This window comes from Rhipicephalus sanguineus, chromosome 3, assembly GCF_013339695.2.
Source record: "Rhipicephalus sanguineus isolate Rsan-2018 chromosome 3, BIME_Rsan_1.4, whole genome shotgun sequence".
NCBI classification, from domain to species: Eukaryota; Metazoa; Arthropoda; class Arachnida; order Ixodida; family Ixodidae; genus Rhipicephalus; species Rhipicephalus sanguineus.
This window is the reverse complement of record NC_051178.1, coordinates 10,134,011-10,150,377: the sequence shown is the minus strand read 5'-3', so window position 1 is coordinate 10,150,377 and position 16,367 is coordinate 10,134,011. Positions and strand designations below refer to the sequence as shown.

The following is a 16,367-nucleotide window of genomic DNA, read 5'->3' as shown; positions in this document are numbered from 1 at the left end:
CGAAACTGCAGTCACTATCGACGCGATCATGTATGGCGATGATGGAACTCCAGAAATACATGCGAATCCAACGTTCACCGAGCCAAAGCGAAGCTCCTCGCCGCAACTACTGATGACACGATTGTAGATAGCAACGACGTAGTTCTGAAGGCACGTGCGCACCCGTGCCCACGGATTAAACACGGAACTACAGTTTGCCGCAGCCGCAGTGCACGAAACCACGGTCGCTATCAACACAATCATGTATGGCGACAACAAAACTGACGAAACTCCGAAAGTGTGTAAGCATCCAACTCTCCTTAAATCAAAGCGATGCTGCTTGTTGCAAAGTCTACTGCAGACAAAACTGTGGCAGACACGATCACAGATAGCAACGACGTAGTTTTGAACGCACGTGCACGGCCAGCACGCATGAAATGAAAATGAAACTATTGTTTACCACAACCACTGCGCACGAAACCACAGTGGCTATAGTCATGGGGTCGTAACGTCGACGCAGGCAGCAGTCGGCGACGCAGGCACAGCTGCCTGCGTCGACGTGTCCAAGATGAAACTCTCCATTTGGCCGAACTTGCAGCTGGGAAACGGAAAGTCAAACTACAGCAACACACATTGCACACTGATAGCGGCAAACAGAGCCTCGGCCGTCGATAAACGGATGATCGCTGGGACGCGCGCACTTTTATGCATCATGCATCGAACTTTCCATCGTTATCACTGGTGCTCACGCAAGCTCTGGAATCATCTCGACTATTCACGTCATGTGCACAATCTTAAAAAAATCATCTCCTACAATGTGGAACATAGGCGGAGAGTTTTCATTTACCCGGAGGGGGCGGGGGCCCGACTTGCTATCTCTTCCACATTTCTCTCTCACTCTCCCCATGTGTGTACACACACACACACACAAACACACACACACACATATTGTTATGTGCCGCTTACCTAGAAGACGAAGAGGAGGAGGACGTGTTCGTTGCCGCTTTCGCCATCTTGGTTGTTACCCTATCTCTGTGATTGTGTCAATACTGTAAATACAGCCTTCTTCTGTCGTCTCCCCTAACATCTTTGGTGGAGGTGCGGGGTACATCCGAAGCACACCACGGAACTTCGCAGCGGGCGTCTCCTTGGGCAATCCACCATGTCGACAGGCAGGCCCGTTGTTCCTGCCCCCGCTACGCCAACTGAACCCAGCCACGTCGTTGTGACCCATCTCCGAGACCCTGGTACCTTCTGCGGAACTGACAACGTGCACGTCGAAAAGTGGCTGGCCGACTACGAGCGCGCCAGCAAGACCAACCGGTGGGATCCCACTTTGATGCTGGCCAACGTCAGTTACTACCTCAGGGGAACGGCCAGTGTGTGGTCGACACGCACGAGGAGGAGCTGACCAGCTGGGATGTGTGCAAACAAAAAATGAAAGACCTTTTCGGAAAGCCTATTGCACGACAACACGCCGCCCAGAAAGAACTTTCGTGCCGTGCACAAACCTCGACGCAGCCGTACATGGTGTACATCCAAGATGTCCTAGCCTTGTGCCGGCAAGTTGACGACCAAATGCCCGAAACTGACAAAGTCAGCCACATTCTCAAAAGCATCGCCGATGACGCTTTTCACTTACTAGTCTACAAGGACTGCTCCACCATCGACGACATCATCAGGGAGTGCCGACGCTTTGAAGAAGCGAAGAGTCGTCGAGTCACGCAGCAATTTGTTCGACTCCCTAACACCGCCGCCACGTCGTCATGCGAAGACGCCCAGCTCCAGCCGCCGCCCAGTACAGAAAACTTCCTGCGCCTTGTGCGGCGAGAGATCGAGGCAGCATCCCCATCCGCACCGCAGGCCCATTCTTACGAAGAAACTCGCCCGACAGTGTTGTTGATCCAGGCCGTCGTGCGCGAAGAACTGGCAAACGCAGGCATCCAGCCTATATGTGCCCTCAGTCGTCCCGCGGTCAGCACTGTTCCATCCTAACGCCCACAACCGACCTATTCCAGGTTCCGTGATCTGAACCAGTGGCGCACACGAGATGACAGGCCTATCTGCTTCAACTGCAACGGGGTAGGCCACATTTCTCGCCATTGTCGCTATCGTAGGCCATCGTCTCCTTGTGCAACGTACCGTCCAGAGGACACTCGATCCTCACCTTTTACGCCCGTGAGGACCAACCTTAACGCCCAAACCTCGGCCCCACGTTACGACCGCTCGCCGTCCCCGCGGAACCAGCGACGTTCTCGGTCACCTTTGCCCCGTCGCTCACCTTCGCCGTATCCTTGCCGTCCATCCTCGGAAAACTGACCAATGCAGCTCCCGGAGGCGATGCTACATTGGCCTACCGACCCGGAAATCCTCTGTTGACCCTGGCCACCCGACAAAACCTTTTGGACGTAGAAGTCGATGGCGTACCGGTTTCGGCGCTCATCGACACTGGCGCCCAATTATCAGTAATGAGCACTCACCTTTCTCGCCGTCTCCGCAAGGTCCTTACGCCCGCTTCATCACCTGTTGTTCGTGTGGCCGATGGCGGTACACCTCGTGTTCTTGGAATGTGTACTGCGCGTGTGAGCTTCGATGACCACAAGACCTCAGTTCTCTTTGCTGTTCTGGACGAGTGCCCCCATGACCTCATTCTCGGCCACGACTTTCTGAGCACGCATTCTGCCCTTATCGACTGTTCGCCTAGCCTTTTACAGTTAGAGCTTCCTGCTATGCCTGACCACACCATCGTGTCGCCACCAGGTTTATGTGCTGTCCAGTTGGTTCGCTTGCGCCCAGGTACAGCTACTCAAGTCTCGTTTACCCCAGACCCTCCTGTACGTGATGGTGACTACCTGATTACCCCTTCCTTGGACATTCTCCTGACGCGCCGTGTAGCTCTGCCTCACTCCCTTGCGACTGTTTCTGCGAACCGAGCATGCCTACCTGTCCTCAACTTTGGACATTGCACACAGTTGCTTCCCGAAGGTATCACGCTGGCCACTATATCGTCTTTAGACTCACACGACCCTGTGGCCCTGGCCATCGATACTCCACAACTGGCTTCAGGAAGCCCGGCTGCTAGTGCAACACTTGATGACCCGCTCGACGACATGATTGCCCCGGACTTTTCCCCTTCTCAGAGCAAGGAACTCCACCTTTTGTTGGCGTCATACCGCGACGTTTTCGATTTCGCTTCGCCGCAGCTTGGCCAAACATCTCTGGTCACCCACTGTATTGATACCGGGGATGCAAGACCCATTCATCGCCGTCCTTACCGCGTCTCTGCTACCGAGCGCGGCGTCATTCAAACGGAAGTCGACAAGATGCTCGCTAAGGACATCGTCGAGCCATCTTCGAGTCCTTGGGCGTCCCCTGTGGTTCTTGTAAAGAAGAAAGACAATACCTGGCGGTTCTGCGTCGACTATCGCCACCTTAACAAGATCACCAAGAAAGGTGTCTAACTTTGCCGCGAATAGACGACGCCCTTGATTCTCTTCATGGCGCACGGTACTTTTCTTCCATAGACCTTCGCTCAGGCTATTGGCAAATTGCTGTCGATGAAAATGATAGGGAGAAGACGGCCTTTGATACACCGGATGGGCTCTACCAGTTTAAAGTCATACCCTTTGGGCTGTGTAACGCGCCCGCAACATTTGAGCGCATGATGGACTCTCTACTTCGGGGTTTCAAATGGTCCACATGAATCTGTTACCTCGAGGATGTCGTCGTTTTCTCACCTACCTTCTCAAGCCACTTACAACGCTTGTCGGCTACTTTGCAAGTCTTTCGCACAGCAGGTCTTCAGCTCAACTCTTCAAAATGCCGCTTTGGCCGCCGCGAGATCACCGTGCTTGGCCATCTTGTTGACGCTGCGGGCATACGGCCTGACCCTGCACAAATACGCGCCGTTACGAACTTCCCCAATCCACGTTCTTCCAAGGACATTCGCTCATTTTTTGGCCTATGCTCGTATTTTCGCCGCTTTGTTGAAGATTTTGCAGCGATTGCGCAGCCGCTCACATGCCTTCTTAAAAAGGACGTCCCCTTCTGTTGGGGTCCTGCCTAAGCGTCGGCTTTTTTTCATCTCGTCGACGTACTCACATCACCCCGTGTTGGCTAATTTTGACGACTCTGCCCCTACCGAAGTACATACCGATGCAAGTGGTCAGCGCATCGGCGCTGTTCTCGGACAAATTCAACATGGTCAGGATTGCGCTATTGCATACCCAGCCGCCTTCTGTCCGCAGCTGAACAAAATTATTCAATAACAGAAAGAGAGTGCCTCGCTCTTGTTTGGGCCGTCGGCGAATTTCGTCCTTACCTGTACGGCAGACCCTTCACCGTTGTCAGCGATCACCACGCCCTCTGCTGGCTGTCTTCTCTCAAGGATCCCACTGGTCGCCTTGGTCGTTGGGCATTACGACTTCAAGAGTACACGTACACTGTCGTCCACAAGTCTGGCCGCTTGCATCAGGACGCCGACTGCCTGTCCCGATATCCCGTAGACCCACCGGAACCTTCGATGAATGAAAGCATTACATCTGTGCTCGCAATAACTGACCTCTTCAACATCGCCGCTGAGCAACGCCGTGACCCCAATTCCCGCAAGTCTTGACCACCTCAACTCACCGACTCCTGACTCCTCCCTTCGTCTCTTCGTGCTACGCGATGGCACCTTGCTTCGTCGCAGTTTCATACCTGACGGTCCTGACCTCTTGCTTGTGATTCCGGCACACCCTTCGTTCGACTGTTCTGGCCCAACTTCATGATGTGCCGACAGCGGGGCACCTCGGATTATCACGAACCTACGATCGTGCGCGCCGTCGTTTCTACTGGCCAGGAATGTACAGGTTGGTACGCCGTTACGTGACCTCGTGCGACCTTTGTCAGCACCGAAAGAAGTACACACTCCCGCCTGCTGGCCGTCTTCAATCACTCGACATCCCATATGAGCCGTTTCATCGTGTCGGCCTCAACTTGCTTGGTCCGTTTCCTACGTCTGTCTTGGGAAATCGATGGATCGCCGTTGCCACGGACTATGCTACACAACGGTTGCAACTACTCGCCACTTCCAACCAGCTGCGCGACCGATGTAGGAGACTTCTTGCTCCATAACATCATCCTTCAACACGGGCACCGCGCCAGCTCTTGACCGCCGTGGCAGACAGTTTCTTTCCAGGGACATCAATGACATCCTAACATCTTGCTCGATCAAACATAAGCCAACCACGGCCTACCATCCACAGACGAATGGCTTGACGGAGCGGATGAACCGACCATTACCGACATGCTAGCAATGTATGTGTCGGCCGACCACCAAGACTGGGACACAACATTGCCTTTTGTCACGTTCGCGTATAACACGTCCCGGCGCGAGACGGCTGGTTATTCACCTTTCTTTCTCTTTTCGGCCGAAATCCGGTGTTGCCTTTGGACACGATGATCCGCCTTCCATGTACCCACCTACTGAGTACGCTCAAGAAGCTATTGCCCGCGCCGACCATGCACGTCAAGTTGCGCCGTTCGGTTAACCGAATCGCAAGCGGGCCAACAATCTCGCTATGATCACCGTCACAGAAACGCCCACTTTCTTCCTGGATCTCTTGTCCTCCTTTGGTCTCCAGCACGACGTGTTGGGCTTTCTGAAAAGCTGCTCTTCCCGTACACTGGACCATACCGTGTATGCCGCCAAGTGACCGACGTGACGTATGAAATCGAGCCATTGTCTTCGTCCTCGTCGACTCAGCCCCGCACCGACATTGTTCACGTTGTCCGTCTGAAGGCCTATCACCTACCGGAACCCACCGACGCGTGTGTATAGTAACCATCCTCGCAACCGTCTTTGCCTGGGCGCACCCAGCCGGTGCTTTCACCGCCGGCGGGTAATGTTATGTGCCGCTTACATAGAGGACGAAGAGGAGGAGGACGTGTTCGTTGCTGCTTTCGCCATCTTGGTTGTTACCCCTATCTCTATGATTGTGTCAATACTGTAAATACAGCCTTCTTCTGTCGTCTCCCCGTAACAATATATATATACCGGCTATCGTTCATTGTACAGAGCTTCACGCCATTTGATGGACACGCATCAAGACATGCTGCTGACGCGTCCGTCATCGAGCGTGAAGCCCTGTACAATGCGGTGGTGAACGAATGCAGCCGTGTATCAACTAAAGAACGCTTGGAAGAGCTAGAGTAGCGCCGCTCAAGCACGCGTGTATTTCATATTTGGCATGTTTCGCGCGCTTTAGTTTGCTTCTCGGAAAAATCAACCAGGCAGATTTAACAAAAATAATTGCTTGATTCTGGCTTATTTGAGGTAAGGTACAACGTAAAGTTAATATTTTACCGATTCGAGCAAGAATAGAAAGGTTGGCTAATTAAACCCAATTATTTATTAGCGCATACAGAGAAATCTCGGTATAACGAACTTCAGGGGACCGCGGAAAAATGTTCCGTTATTCTGAAAGGTCGTTATAGTGAAAGCCCAAATGTTTACCATAGCAAGAGAATTTCAGTAACGCAAACGTCCTAGCTTTGCAACGGTACGTCCTTGAACTCGTTTCTCACAACAATGCACACGTGAACGTCAGACAAGGCACGTTTATTTGAAATACTAGTACGTGATCGTTTTTTGACGGGTGCAACACAAACTCTGCATCACAAACAATTCTAGACCGTCCGCATTTTTATGCGCCGCTTCGGTCGCTGTTACGCTTTTTTCTATGAATATGCGGAGTTTCCTCAAGTAGTCCAACGCATCTGTGGCCGACACGGACTCGTCGCGATCTTCGGGTGCTACCGTGACATCGTCGTCCATGTCATCGCTGCAATCCTTCAAGGCCCAACTGCATGCACGCGAGTTTTGAGCGACGGCCGACAGGATTTGCTGTCGCGGAGGGCCATCCATCGCCGTCGCTTTTCGCGTCGCAGGTTTCTGGAAAGCCAGAGAACATCGCTTGTCGCCCAGAAGTGAGCATGACGATGTCGGCAAAATGGCGGCATCTCTGACCCTCGCTTCGGTTGCAATTTGCTCGTGATGCTTCCAATAGGCGCGTACTTCAAGGAAAGCAAGTTATAGACTACCTTCTTTACAGCCCCCTCTCACGCGGAACGAGGCAGCGGCCGTATTTTGTCGTTAATTTTGATCGACGGTTCGTTCTGATGTTTCGGTGGTAGCTTGCTGCATTGGTGGTAGCTTGCTGCAATGTCAACATCGTCGTCCTGTGAGGTAGCCCCAGTAGCCCTTCTCCCTGCGAAGCAACGATGTGAGGCGCTGCGGCTTTTCTTAAATGTTCTATGACAGCAAAAGGAAACGTCGTTGAGACGCCTCGTGGACTAACCCCAACATAACGCAGTTTGCAAAGTGCGACGTAGCGTAGGCAGCGTACGCTTCCGTGCGCCCCATGGGATCACAGCAGATACTACTGTCACGGTTAAACATAAGTTTGCGAAAAAAGGCAGTCACGAAACGCTTTTAGGGCATCCTTATCTCAAACAAGACATAATAAATTTGGCATGTTGTCATTCATCTACTCTGTAATTCTTTTTCGTAATTTGCCTGCGTGCACGCAATAGTTTTCAATCGAGCAACCGTGACACTTTGTCGCGGACATGTGGGTGCTCCCGTCGCGACGGAGCCCGTTTGTCGCAGTCGCCTTCGCTCGAAAGTCGCGTGCAATGCATGCGGTTGGGCCTTTACAAAACCTGATGCGTTGTCGCCTCTGCAACAGAGGGGGAAAAAAAGTTCTCCACCTGCGTCTTTCTCCTCCCGCGCCATCCCAGGTTTTTGCGGGAGGGCGTCCGCTCTTCGCGCTGCGTCGTCTGCTACCTTACAGCTCCGACTGCCATGACCGATACACTGAAATCTAAGAATCCTCGCATTTCGGGATATAAGTTCGTAGTACTGAGGTGTTGTTAAGATTACATGGGAATTAAATAACGATCGTTATTCTGAAGTTCGTAGTAGTGAAATATTTTTACACTGAAACTATAAGCAGTCGGCACGGGATTTCTTAAAAGTTCGTTAATTTGAAATGTTCGTTATTGTGGTGTTCGTTGTAACGAGGTTTGACTTTAGTCATGAAAAAACCCAGGTTGTATGTACAGACTACTACCGCTAGTATACAACAGGTAGAACTTTCCTAGAGCACATGTTTTTCTATTTTTTCTAATCTTGGTCCCAGCTAGCTGGGACAGCCGGTATATATAAAGATAGAGATCAACTTTCAAATTAAATAATTTAATATAACTAGTCGCTTAGGTGCCGACACTGAGATGTCATTATGAAGATCTCTGGTGGACACTCCAGATTTACTTTTCAATTTACACTTAAAATATCGATCGACCTTGTAACGCTCGGCTCATAGCGAAGAAGGTCGCATAGGCTGCTGCTCGCTGACTGCATCGCATAATATCGATTCCCACAATGCGTGGGATCTCACGAATTTTCTTGACATGCTATACTTTGTTAACACATGCACCGAACAGGAGTAGGCTAATGCTGGCACAGGATGCTTCAACTATGCCATTGAACTCAATTTGAGCTGCTCTTCGGTCACCGATCTGGTAGTAAAACCCCCTGCTGATAAATAAAAAATGCGTACCATCTTTTCTCGGCACTTTTATAGGCAGGCACGTAGAAGGGTACCCCTCTGTAAGGACCAAGAAATTACTCTTTTTTTTTTTATTGGAAAGTGAGTGTGTCCGCAAGCATTAACTGACTGATTGTGTCGGATTGCCTTGTATTCTTATTAGCATCTTTGTGTTAGAAAACCGGTCGCTACGCGGTTCAAGACTTTTTGATGGTGACGTCACATAGACCTAACCGTCACATATAGTGAGAAAGCTTGTCATGTACAATTCATCTTGTAGAAAAAAAACTAGGCCATAAACAAGACATAAAAGAGTGTCATACCCACAAGAAGACTTCAGGCAGGCATTAAAGAAAAGAAACTGGATCAAAATCAGTACAGTCATTCCCATGCTACTCTTTCCACAAGCGACGCTAAATGCCCAAAGCATGCTTCTGAGAAAATAGCTCTCAAAGTTTTTGCAGTAGCTTATCTTCATCAAAATGCACCACCAGCACAGTAATCTTGTGTTCTTGCAAGCAGGCAACCTTTTGGCCCTCTAATATTTAATATAACAGGATTTGGGAAGTTTATTTGCCTCTTACCATTTACTGCAGACGCTTTTACGTAGCTTCCTGGAGTGAAAGTGCTCCAGGCTACATGTCAACATAGGACACACCGGACTGTATTGGTACTTTTGCGGCAGCGAAATATATCACAAAGCCACCTAAATAGTGGGGTATTGGTTCAGTAAAGTTTACGATCATCTCTGTCCACTACTAACGTCAAAAAAATTAATTTTCATGTCTGGAAAACCGCACCCGCACCTGCGGTGCGGGTGCGGTTTCATGGTGCTATCATGGTACTTCATGGTGCTGTCAACACCATGAAGAAGCCGCCTCTTGAAAAAGTGTCCAGCACCTTCAAGGATCGCGGCATCGTTCTGCTTCAAGCTGACAAGGAAGGTGGTTTCGCAGTGTTGCCGAAAACACTGTTCAAGGAAAAAGCTATGCGCACGATGGAGAAGAATTTCAAACCGGTTGCATTTGATCCGAAGAAGCAGAAACGCCATGCTCTTCAATTCCTGGATGACCTCAATTTAGTCAACCTCGGACTACAAGCAAAGAAAGAGGAAAAAGGTTTCCTTGAAGTATTCTTTACGGTGAAGACTCACAAACCTGGAACCCCCCTTCGAACCATTGTGTCTGAGACTGGAACGTGGCAGCGCCTTGTCAGCCGGTACCTGCAGAAGAACCTCCAAGGCATGGTGAGCAATGACCCATTCGTAGTGCGTAGCTCTTTTGAAGTTGTAGAACACTTGAGCCAGGGTTCGTACAGTGGTTTTTCTATAGTTATAGAAGACCTTTATTATTCAATCCCTCATCAAGAGTTGTTCAGAGCGGTTCAAGGCAAGATTGACTATTTTGGAGAATTAGATTTTTCAAATGATGTGGGCCTATCAAGCAACAACTTCCTGGAATCATTAAAGTTTTATTCGGATTCTACGGTTGGACAGATGGAAGACAAGTTCTATGTGTAAAGGAATGGTATATGTATCGGATCCTCGGTGGCACCCATCCTGTGCGACATCTTTTTGTCTGTGGTTAGCGCGCGCATTAGATCGAGGCTGCAAGACGGAAATGTCGTGAAAATATGTAGATATGTTGATTTTTTTATTGTCTTGAAAGGAGCTGCAGGCAAGAACTTCAACCGAATTATTGCTAACGTAGTTAGTGTTTTTGAGGATGAAAGCGAGGGATTAAAATATACCTTTGAAGTCCCAGAGAATGATGAACTTCAGTTCTTGGATATTAGGCTGCGTTTCTTGCATGACCATATATGCTGGGAGTACCTTCCGAGGTCAAAGAAGGTGCTGCTTCCTTTTGATAGTGCTCACTCCAAGCTAGTTAAGAGGGGCATCATAACGAATTGCCTTAACTCAGCCTTAACTAAGTCGTGTGTTGATGTTATGTCAGCCAGCTTTCACAATCAAATTGCCGGCTCAAGGAAGCTGGCTATCCCTCGATGGTGATTTCAAGTGTTTGTGAAGCACTGCTGCAGAAAATTAAACGACCAGAACGGAGCACTGCAGCAGAGAAGAAAAGAAAAAACGTCCATGTCATTCCATATATTCACCGGGTGTCCCACAACTTAAGAAGAATAGCGTCCAAACACAACGCTGAAGTGGTGTTTTCTGCACCCTGCAAGCTGTCTAAATTATGTGCGATGACAAATAGATTCACGATGGCAATGCACTACGAAGCGCAGAACGCGCTACACACGATGCGTTTGCAACATGGTTTACAAGATACTACCCGTTACTTGTGGACACCAGTATATATACAGGACAGACCGGAAGGTGTTTCAATGAGAGAGCGAAGGAACACAATCTGAATGTGCGTAACAAAACGGGAAGCTTTCAGGCAGAAACATTGCAAAAAGTGCGGATGGGCGCCCACTTTTGAGATCACGCAATTTTTCAAGAAGGCAAATGGCAAAACAGAACGTGAAATCGTGGAAGCGTTTTTTATCAGGGAAGCAGGAGACAGTTGCATCAGCAAGCGATCTATTTTACTCACTGACGCTGAGATTCAATATCTCAAAGGTTTCATTTAAATCATTTCCTTCACCGTGTTTTTGTTGGTCATCCTCTAACTTTCCATCGACTCACTCTCAATCACTGTTATCACGGTAGGTGAGCCTGCGCCTCAAAAATGGATGGTTGATTGTTTGTTGGTTTTTTGGAGTTTTTTTCTGTTGCTTGTTCATCCTTGTTAGGAACTGCTTTTATCGGTTTGTCACTTTTGGTCTTTTTATATGAGTGTGGAAGATGCGTGCCCACGGTGTAATCATGTACACGTCTTAGCTTTCAGTGAATATGTAGTTTGCATACCTGATGCTTTTGATTGGAGATTTGATTGGAATGGCGTGCTCGGTTTGATGCTTTGTAAAAACGAGCGGTAGGTGCAATAAAGATGTCAGTTGTAAGTTCAGCGCTCGTCCAGTCTACTGTGTTCCTGCATCCTCGTCCTTTATTGCGCTGTTTTTCCCCAGCTAATTATCTCTGGTCTCCGAAGTAAAGCCGGTAAAGTGGCACTCGCGCATTATCTGATAAGTAGTAAGTGTTTTGATGATAAAACGCTATGGTTTACATCACTGTTGCTTTATTACCGACCCGACAAAGGATGAAACGACGTGCCGACAACCCAGTCGGTACGCCGCCATCTAATCACCGGCTACAAGTGATGCCATCCCCCATTTTCCTCCGTGCAAAGCTAAAGTGGCTTGCACTTTGCCTCCTGTACACGTGTCACCTTTTGAACGGCACCAATTCACGTGCTTACTGTCGCGATGTGATCAACACAGAAGCAGTGGAGACAATGTCGCGAAAGAGGGCCTAGCCGACGAGCACTTTGCTGGTAAACACAGTGGCCGTCGCAGTGGCAACAGCCAATACGCCTAGTGCACTGCCTATAGAGGCGCCACTGGGGCTCTATAGATTTTCCACTTCTGGCTACACACGAGTTGCCAGAGCCAGCCAGAGCGCGTTCGTTTTTCTCGGGTTGCTCCACTCCCCGTGCGGGGCACTTCTCGCTGGGCGGGGTTTCTCGGGCTGGGCGGTTCTGGCTACCCGCGGAGAGCCCGCAGGTCGCCGGAAGATTCCAGGAAAATTTAGTTGTGGAAGCTTTCTGGAAGGTTTCGGGCTGCTTTCGGGCTAGCAGACGCCGAAAAGAGACGATGTACGCTCGTCGCCATCTTTCTGAGGACTTGACAGATCGCAATGCAGATGCTTGGGGACTACACCTTCGCTTGTCCTTATGCTCGGCATCGTTCCGCTGAGCGAGAAGGCTCGATTACGAGTGGCGGCGAGCATTTGGAGCTAATGTTTATTGCTTTATTATGTGTCCCGTGAAGTTTCCTTCTGTGAACAACACAGCGAACTGTCACGTACTAACAGCCGGCTTGCTCGACGTACACACTTTTCCCATAGTGCTCCGCATGCACACACCGCGCTCTGGAATTGCTTGAAAAAGGCCTATTGATCCAGCTACAATTCGACTGTCCGTCACTACATTTTGTGCCAATTCTGCACCAGTTTTGTGTCTACTCACATTTCTTTTTGAATCCCATTTGTGCTGCTCGTATATCCCACAATATTCATAGCCAACTAGCCATCCAGGAATTTCAAAACTTTTTCCGTTTCGTCCCATGTACTCACTTAGCCATGTCAACAGCTCCATTGGAGACCTCGCCTGTCAGATCCATCATGATGAAGAACAGGCCTTGAGAAAGAGGTACTGGTCCCAGCACCCAACGTAGCGGCAGCCGCTCCACCAGCCTTGATGCAAAGCAGCCACCGTACTTGGCGTACCATGCCCGTCATAGCACAGGCACACAGCCGCTCTGCCAGGTATTCCACATGTGGCAGTTTGGCAGGCCCGCTCTCGCATGTCAGCACTGTCGCCGATTTCTCCGTGATGAGCAGCATGGCAAGTTGACCCACCTGTTCCACAGTGCAGTAGAACCTCGTTAATTGAAACTTGAGAGAGACGAGAAAATAGGGTTTTCAAAATGTCAGCACGGTCTTCGACAGCCCTACTCAGTCCTCCATGTTTTTGCTGGGCATAACGACGAAACCACACATGTTGCAGCATTTCAGGTGCTAGCTGCTGGTTTTTCGTCTTGTGTTAAGCTACTTCTCAAAGCTTTGTACGCTGTTCAAGCACCAGGGAGCCGTGACAATGCAGAAAACAAGGTAACACAGATTTTAATCGAAGCTATTGGTTACCTCAACAAACAAAACTTACCGACGCAAACTTGCTTCGCCAATAAGATCGGCACTGTGCTTAGGTTCACAAATTACAGGAGTGCACAAAAGCACTCTTCAACCTCGGTTCTTATTTCCCCATGCAATTTAGTTGCCTTGCCTGCAATATACCGAAAAATTTCGATACAATGACCCGTTAATAACAAACTCGAAAGTGCTGCGCAAAGTGCTCATTATCACTTTGCGTACAACTGTTTTGTTTTTTTATGCTCACAACACGATGATGGATGGGCTTACGGAGTTCTACATTTTGAATGTCCCTTATTGCATTTGTGTAGATGGTCATTGTGCGATGGCTTGTGCTGTTTTTTTTTTCTTTACTATACTTCATAGCTTGCCATATCTTTACTACTGTTTGAATTCCTGACCCACTAGCCTATACAATGCTTCTGCACTTGAAGTATGCGGACCAGATGAACAGATGAATGAATAAATTCTTGTGAAGAAAGGCCGGGTGCACCCACCTTGCAGAGTTCTTTCTCCTCATGAGCCATGGGCTGCCAGAGCATCGACGAGCACAGATGGGTCCATGCCCTGCGTGGGTGGCCGAGTCTGGCGTAGTGGGCCAGCCTGCTGTGCCACCGCCACCAGGGTGTAGTGGTGCACCAGAGACCCAGGAACGGCAGGACTTGGCTGTGAAGCTCCTTTAGCTGCGGCCGCTGCAGATGCATGCATACCCACACGTGTTAACCCTTTGAGGTCGAATTTTTTCGCGAAATGCAGTTTAAGAATGTACAATTTTTTTATTGCTGAAATAAATTCTTCAGATGAATCTATTAAGAAAAAAAAATTGTCTAAAATTTTTTTTGCGTGACCGTAAAGTGACAAAAAAATCGTTTTTTGTTGTTACATACACTGGTTTATTCGTAGTAACAACAAGCGAAATAAAAAAACACTTATACGATTTTTTATAAATAAGATTATGCATTGTATTAACATAGCTCACACACATGCAAAAATACACTTGGAGAATAGTCCGCATCGGAAGACTCCCGCCCGCTCACTAGCAGCAGGGCAACGGCGCGCACTTCCAGAGCATAAGCGAACTGTGGAGTGAGCGTACGGAAGAAAACTGTGTGGCTGTGCGCCCGTCCGGAAAGCGAACGAGTGAAAAGCTATAATAATCCTTCGTCTTATTGCCAACAGACGGAGTTAGTTTATCCAAGTCCCCAAAACAGGAACACAACCATAGAGGCGCGTGTGTGTAATTAAGCGCCGCATGGAAACAGTGTAATTGCGCCCCGGGGAGCAACAAACGACAGTACAGTCACAAGCGGTCATCCTTTGAGAGATTAGAAACCAGACAGCCATCAGCTTTGCGGCTGCGAGAAGCGATAACCACCCGAAGCGTAACTGAAACCAGCCTCACCATGTGCGCGCATTCTTATGTGCAAGTGAAAGCCGCCACGCCACTTTGGAAAGCAAAAAATAATATAATAATAAGAAAAGGAAAAAAACCAACGGAGAGACAATGGTGAAAAAGATTCCACATATTCCCGAAGCGTAGCAGCACATCCAAGCAAGAGAAATGACCGAGAAAGGCGTGCGTTTTAAACATACAAACTATTCCGTACATGTATTGCGAAAACCCTTTGGTGCCTGTTAGGTGATGCCGTACGTTTTCTGTATACAGTTTCTGTCAAAGACGGATTATCAGATCATAAATTGGTTTTGCTTTCTGTTAAGGAAGCACTACCCATGAAGGACTCAAAGATCTACTACCTGTATAACACACTATAGTACGCAGATGATGTTAGCATTTTGGACTGTCTTGAGTTCTCATTGTATCTTTCGATGGGGCGACTGACGTCAACACTTTGTGGAATAGATTTAAGACATGGTAATAGCTGTCTGACGAGTACGTGCCAAAACGAACCAAGGCAGTAAAAAGCGCAATGCTTGGATTAACCGCAAAATAATTTAGCTCAAACGTAAAATACACGCAAAAGTCGAAACAAAGAAAAAAACAAAACGGAGATTTCACAGCTTTTCCGAACACTTAAGCATATGATCGAGACTGCGAAAGATCACTTTTATTCGCAGACATTACCTAATTTTATGAGAGATTCACCACAACGTTTCTGGCGTCACCTTGCCCCTTCGCGCGAACAATACAGTATGTGTGTGTCGACAACAATATTATTAACGACTGTACCGAAATTGCTGAAAAAATACAATGAATACTTTCATTCTGTGTTCGTCCCACCGGAGCCAATGTCCAATGATATTGCTGAACTCGCACCGATGGTATGTTGCATATGCCTGACATTGTTTTTACAGAGGAAATACTGGCATTACTGCTTAACCTTGACACTAAAAAATCGGCTGGTCCTGATAGTATCCCAAATGAATTTTAAAATGATACACGGAATAGGTAACTAAGTATCTCTGTATCATTTTTAAGGCGTCACTAGACCAGCACAAACTACCATCTGATTGGTTGACTGCCAGAATTATTCCTGTTCATAATCCGGTGACAGACACACCACTGGAAAATTATAGACCTATTTCAATTACATCCACATGCTGCAAATTATGGAACAGGTGATATCAAAAAGCTTGTTTATTACTTTGAAAATTCTAATATTTTTTTCCGAACCAACATGGTTCAGGCAAAACTGTCTACAGTTACACAGCTCCTTGAAACTATACATGATTTTCTAGCGTATTAAACGAGAAAGGTCAATTAATGCTGTCTGCCTAAGACTTCTCGAAAGCGTTTGACAGCGTTCCACACCTTCAACTTCTTGATAAATTGTGTCTTGGTGTGAACATCAATATAATCAAATGGATTAAATCATATTTAGTAAGAACACAGTTTGTACAGGTAAACGGCACGAAATCCCGACTGTTGCCTGTAACGTCAGGAGTCCCCCAGGGATAGGTGCTAGGCCCTGTCATTTTTCTCAGTTATATAAATGACATTGCTGACCAGATTAACCCCAATATTAAGGTTCGACTTTTTGCAGACGACTGCCTGATTTACAACC

General features: G+C 48.2%; 1 protein-coding gene across 1 annotated transcript in view; it reads right to left on the bottom strand.

The window, feature by feature from the left end:
• Nucleotides 1–16,367, bottom strand: part of LOC119384790 (transformation/transcription domain-associated protein-like) — a 946,434-nt gene that overhangs the window by 512,938 nt on the left and 417,129 nt on the right. Inside the window, 5 exon segments of the mRNA XM_049413130.1 lie at nt 12,769–12,930; nt 12,932–13,053; nt 13,842–13,872; nt 13,874–13,988; nt 13,991–14,027. Coding sequence (XP_049269087.1) covers nt 12,769–12,930; nt 12,932–13,053; nt 13,842–13,872; nt 13,874–13,988; nt 13,991–14,027 — 467 coding nt within the window.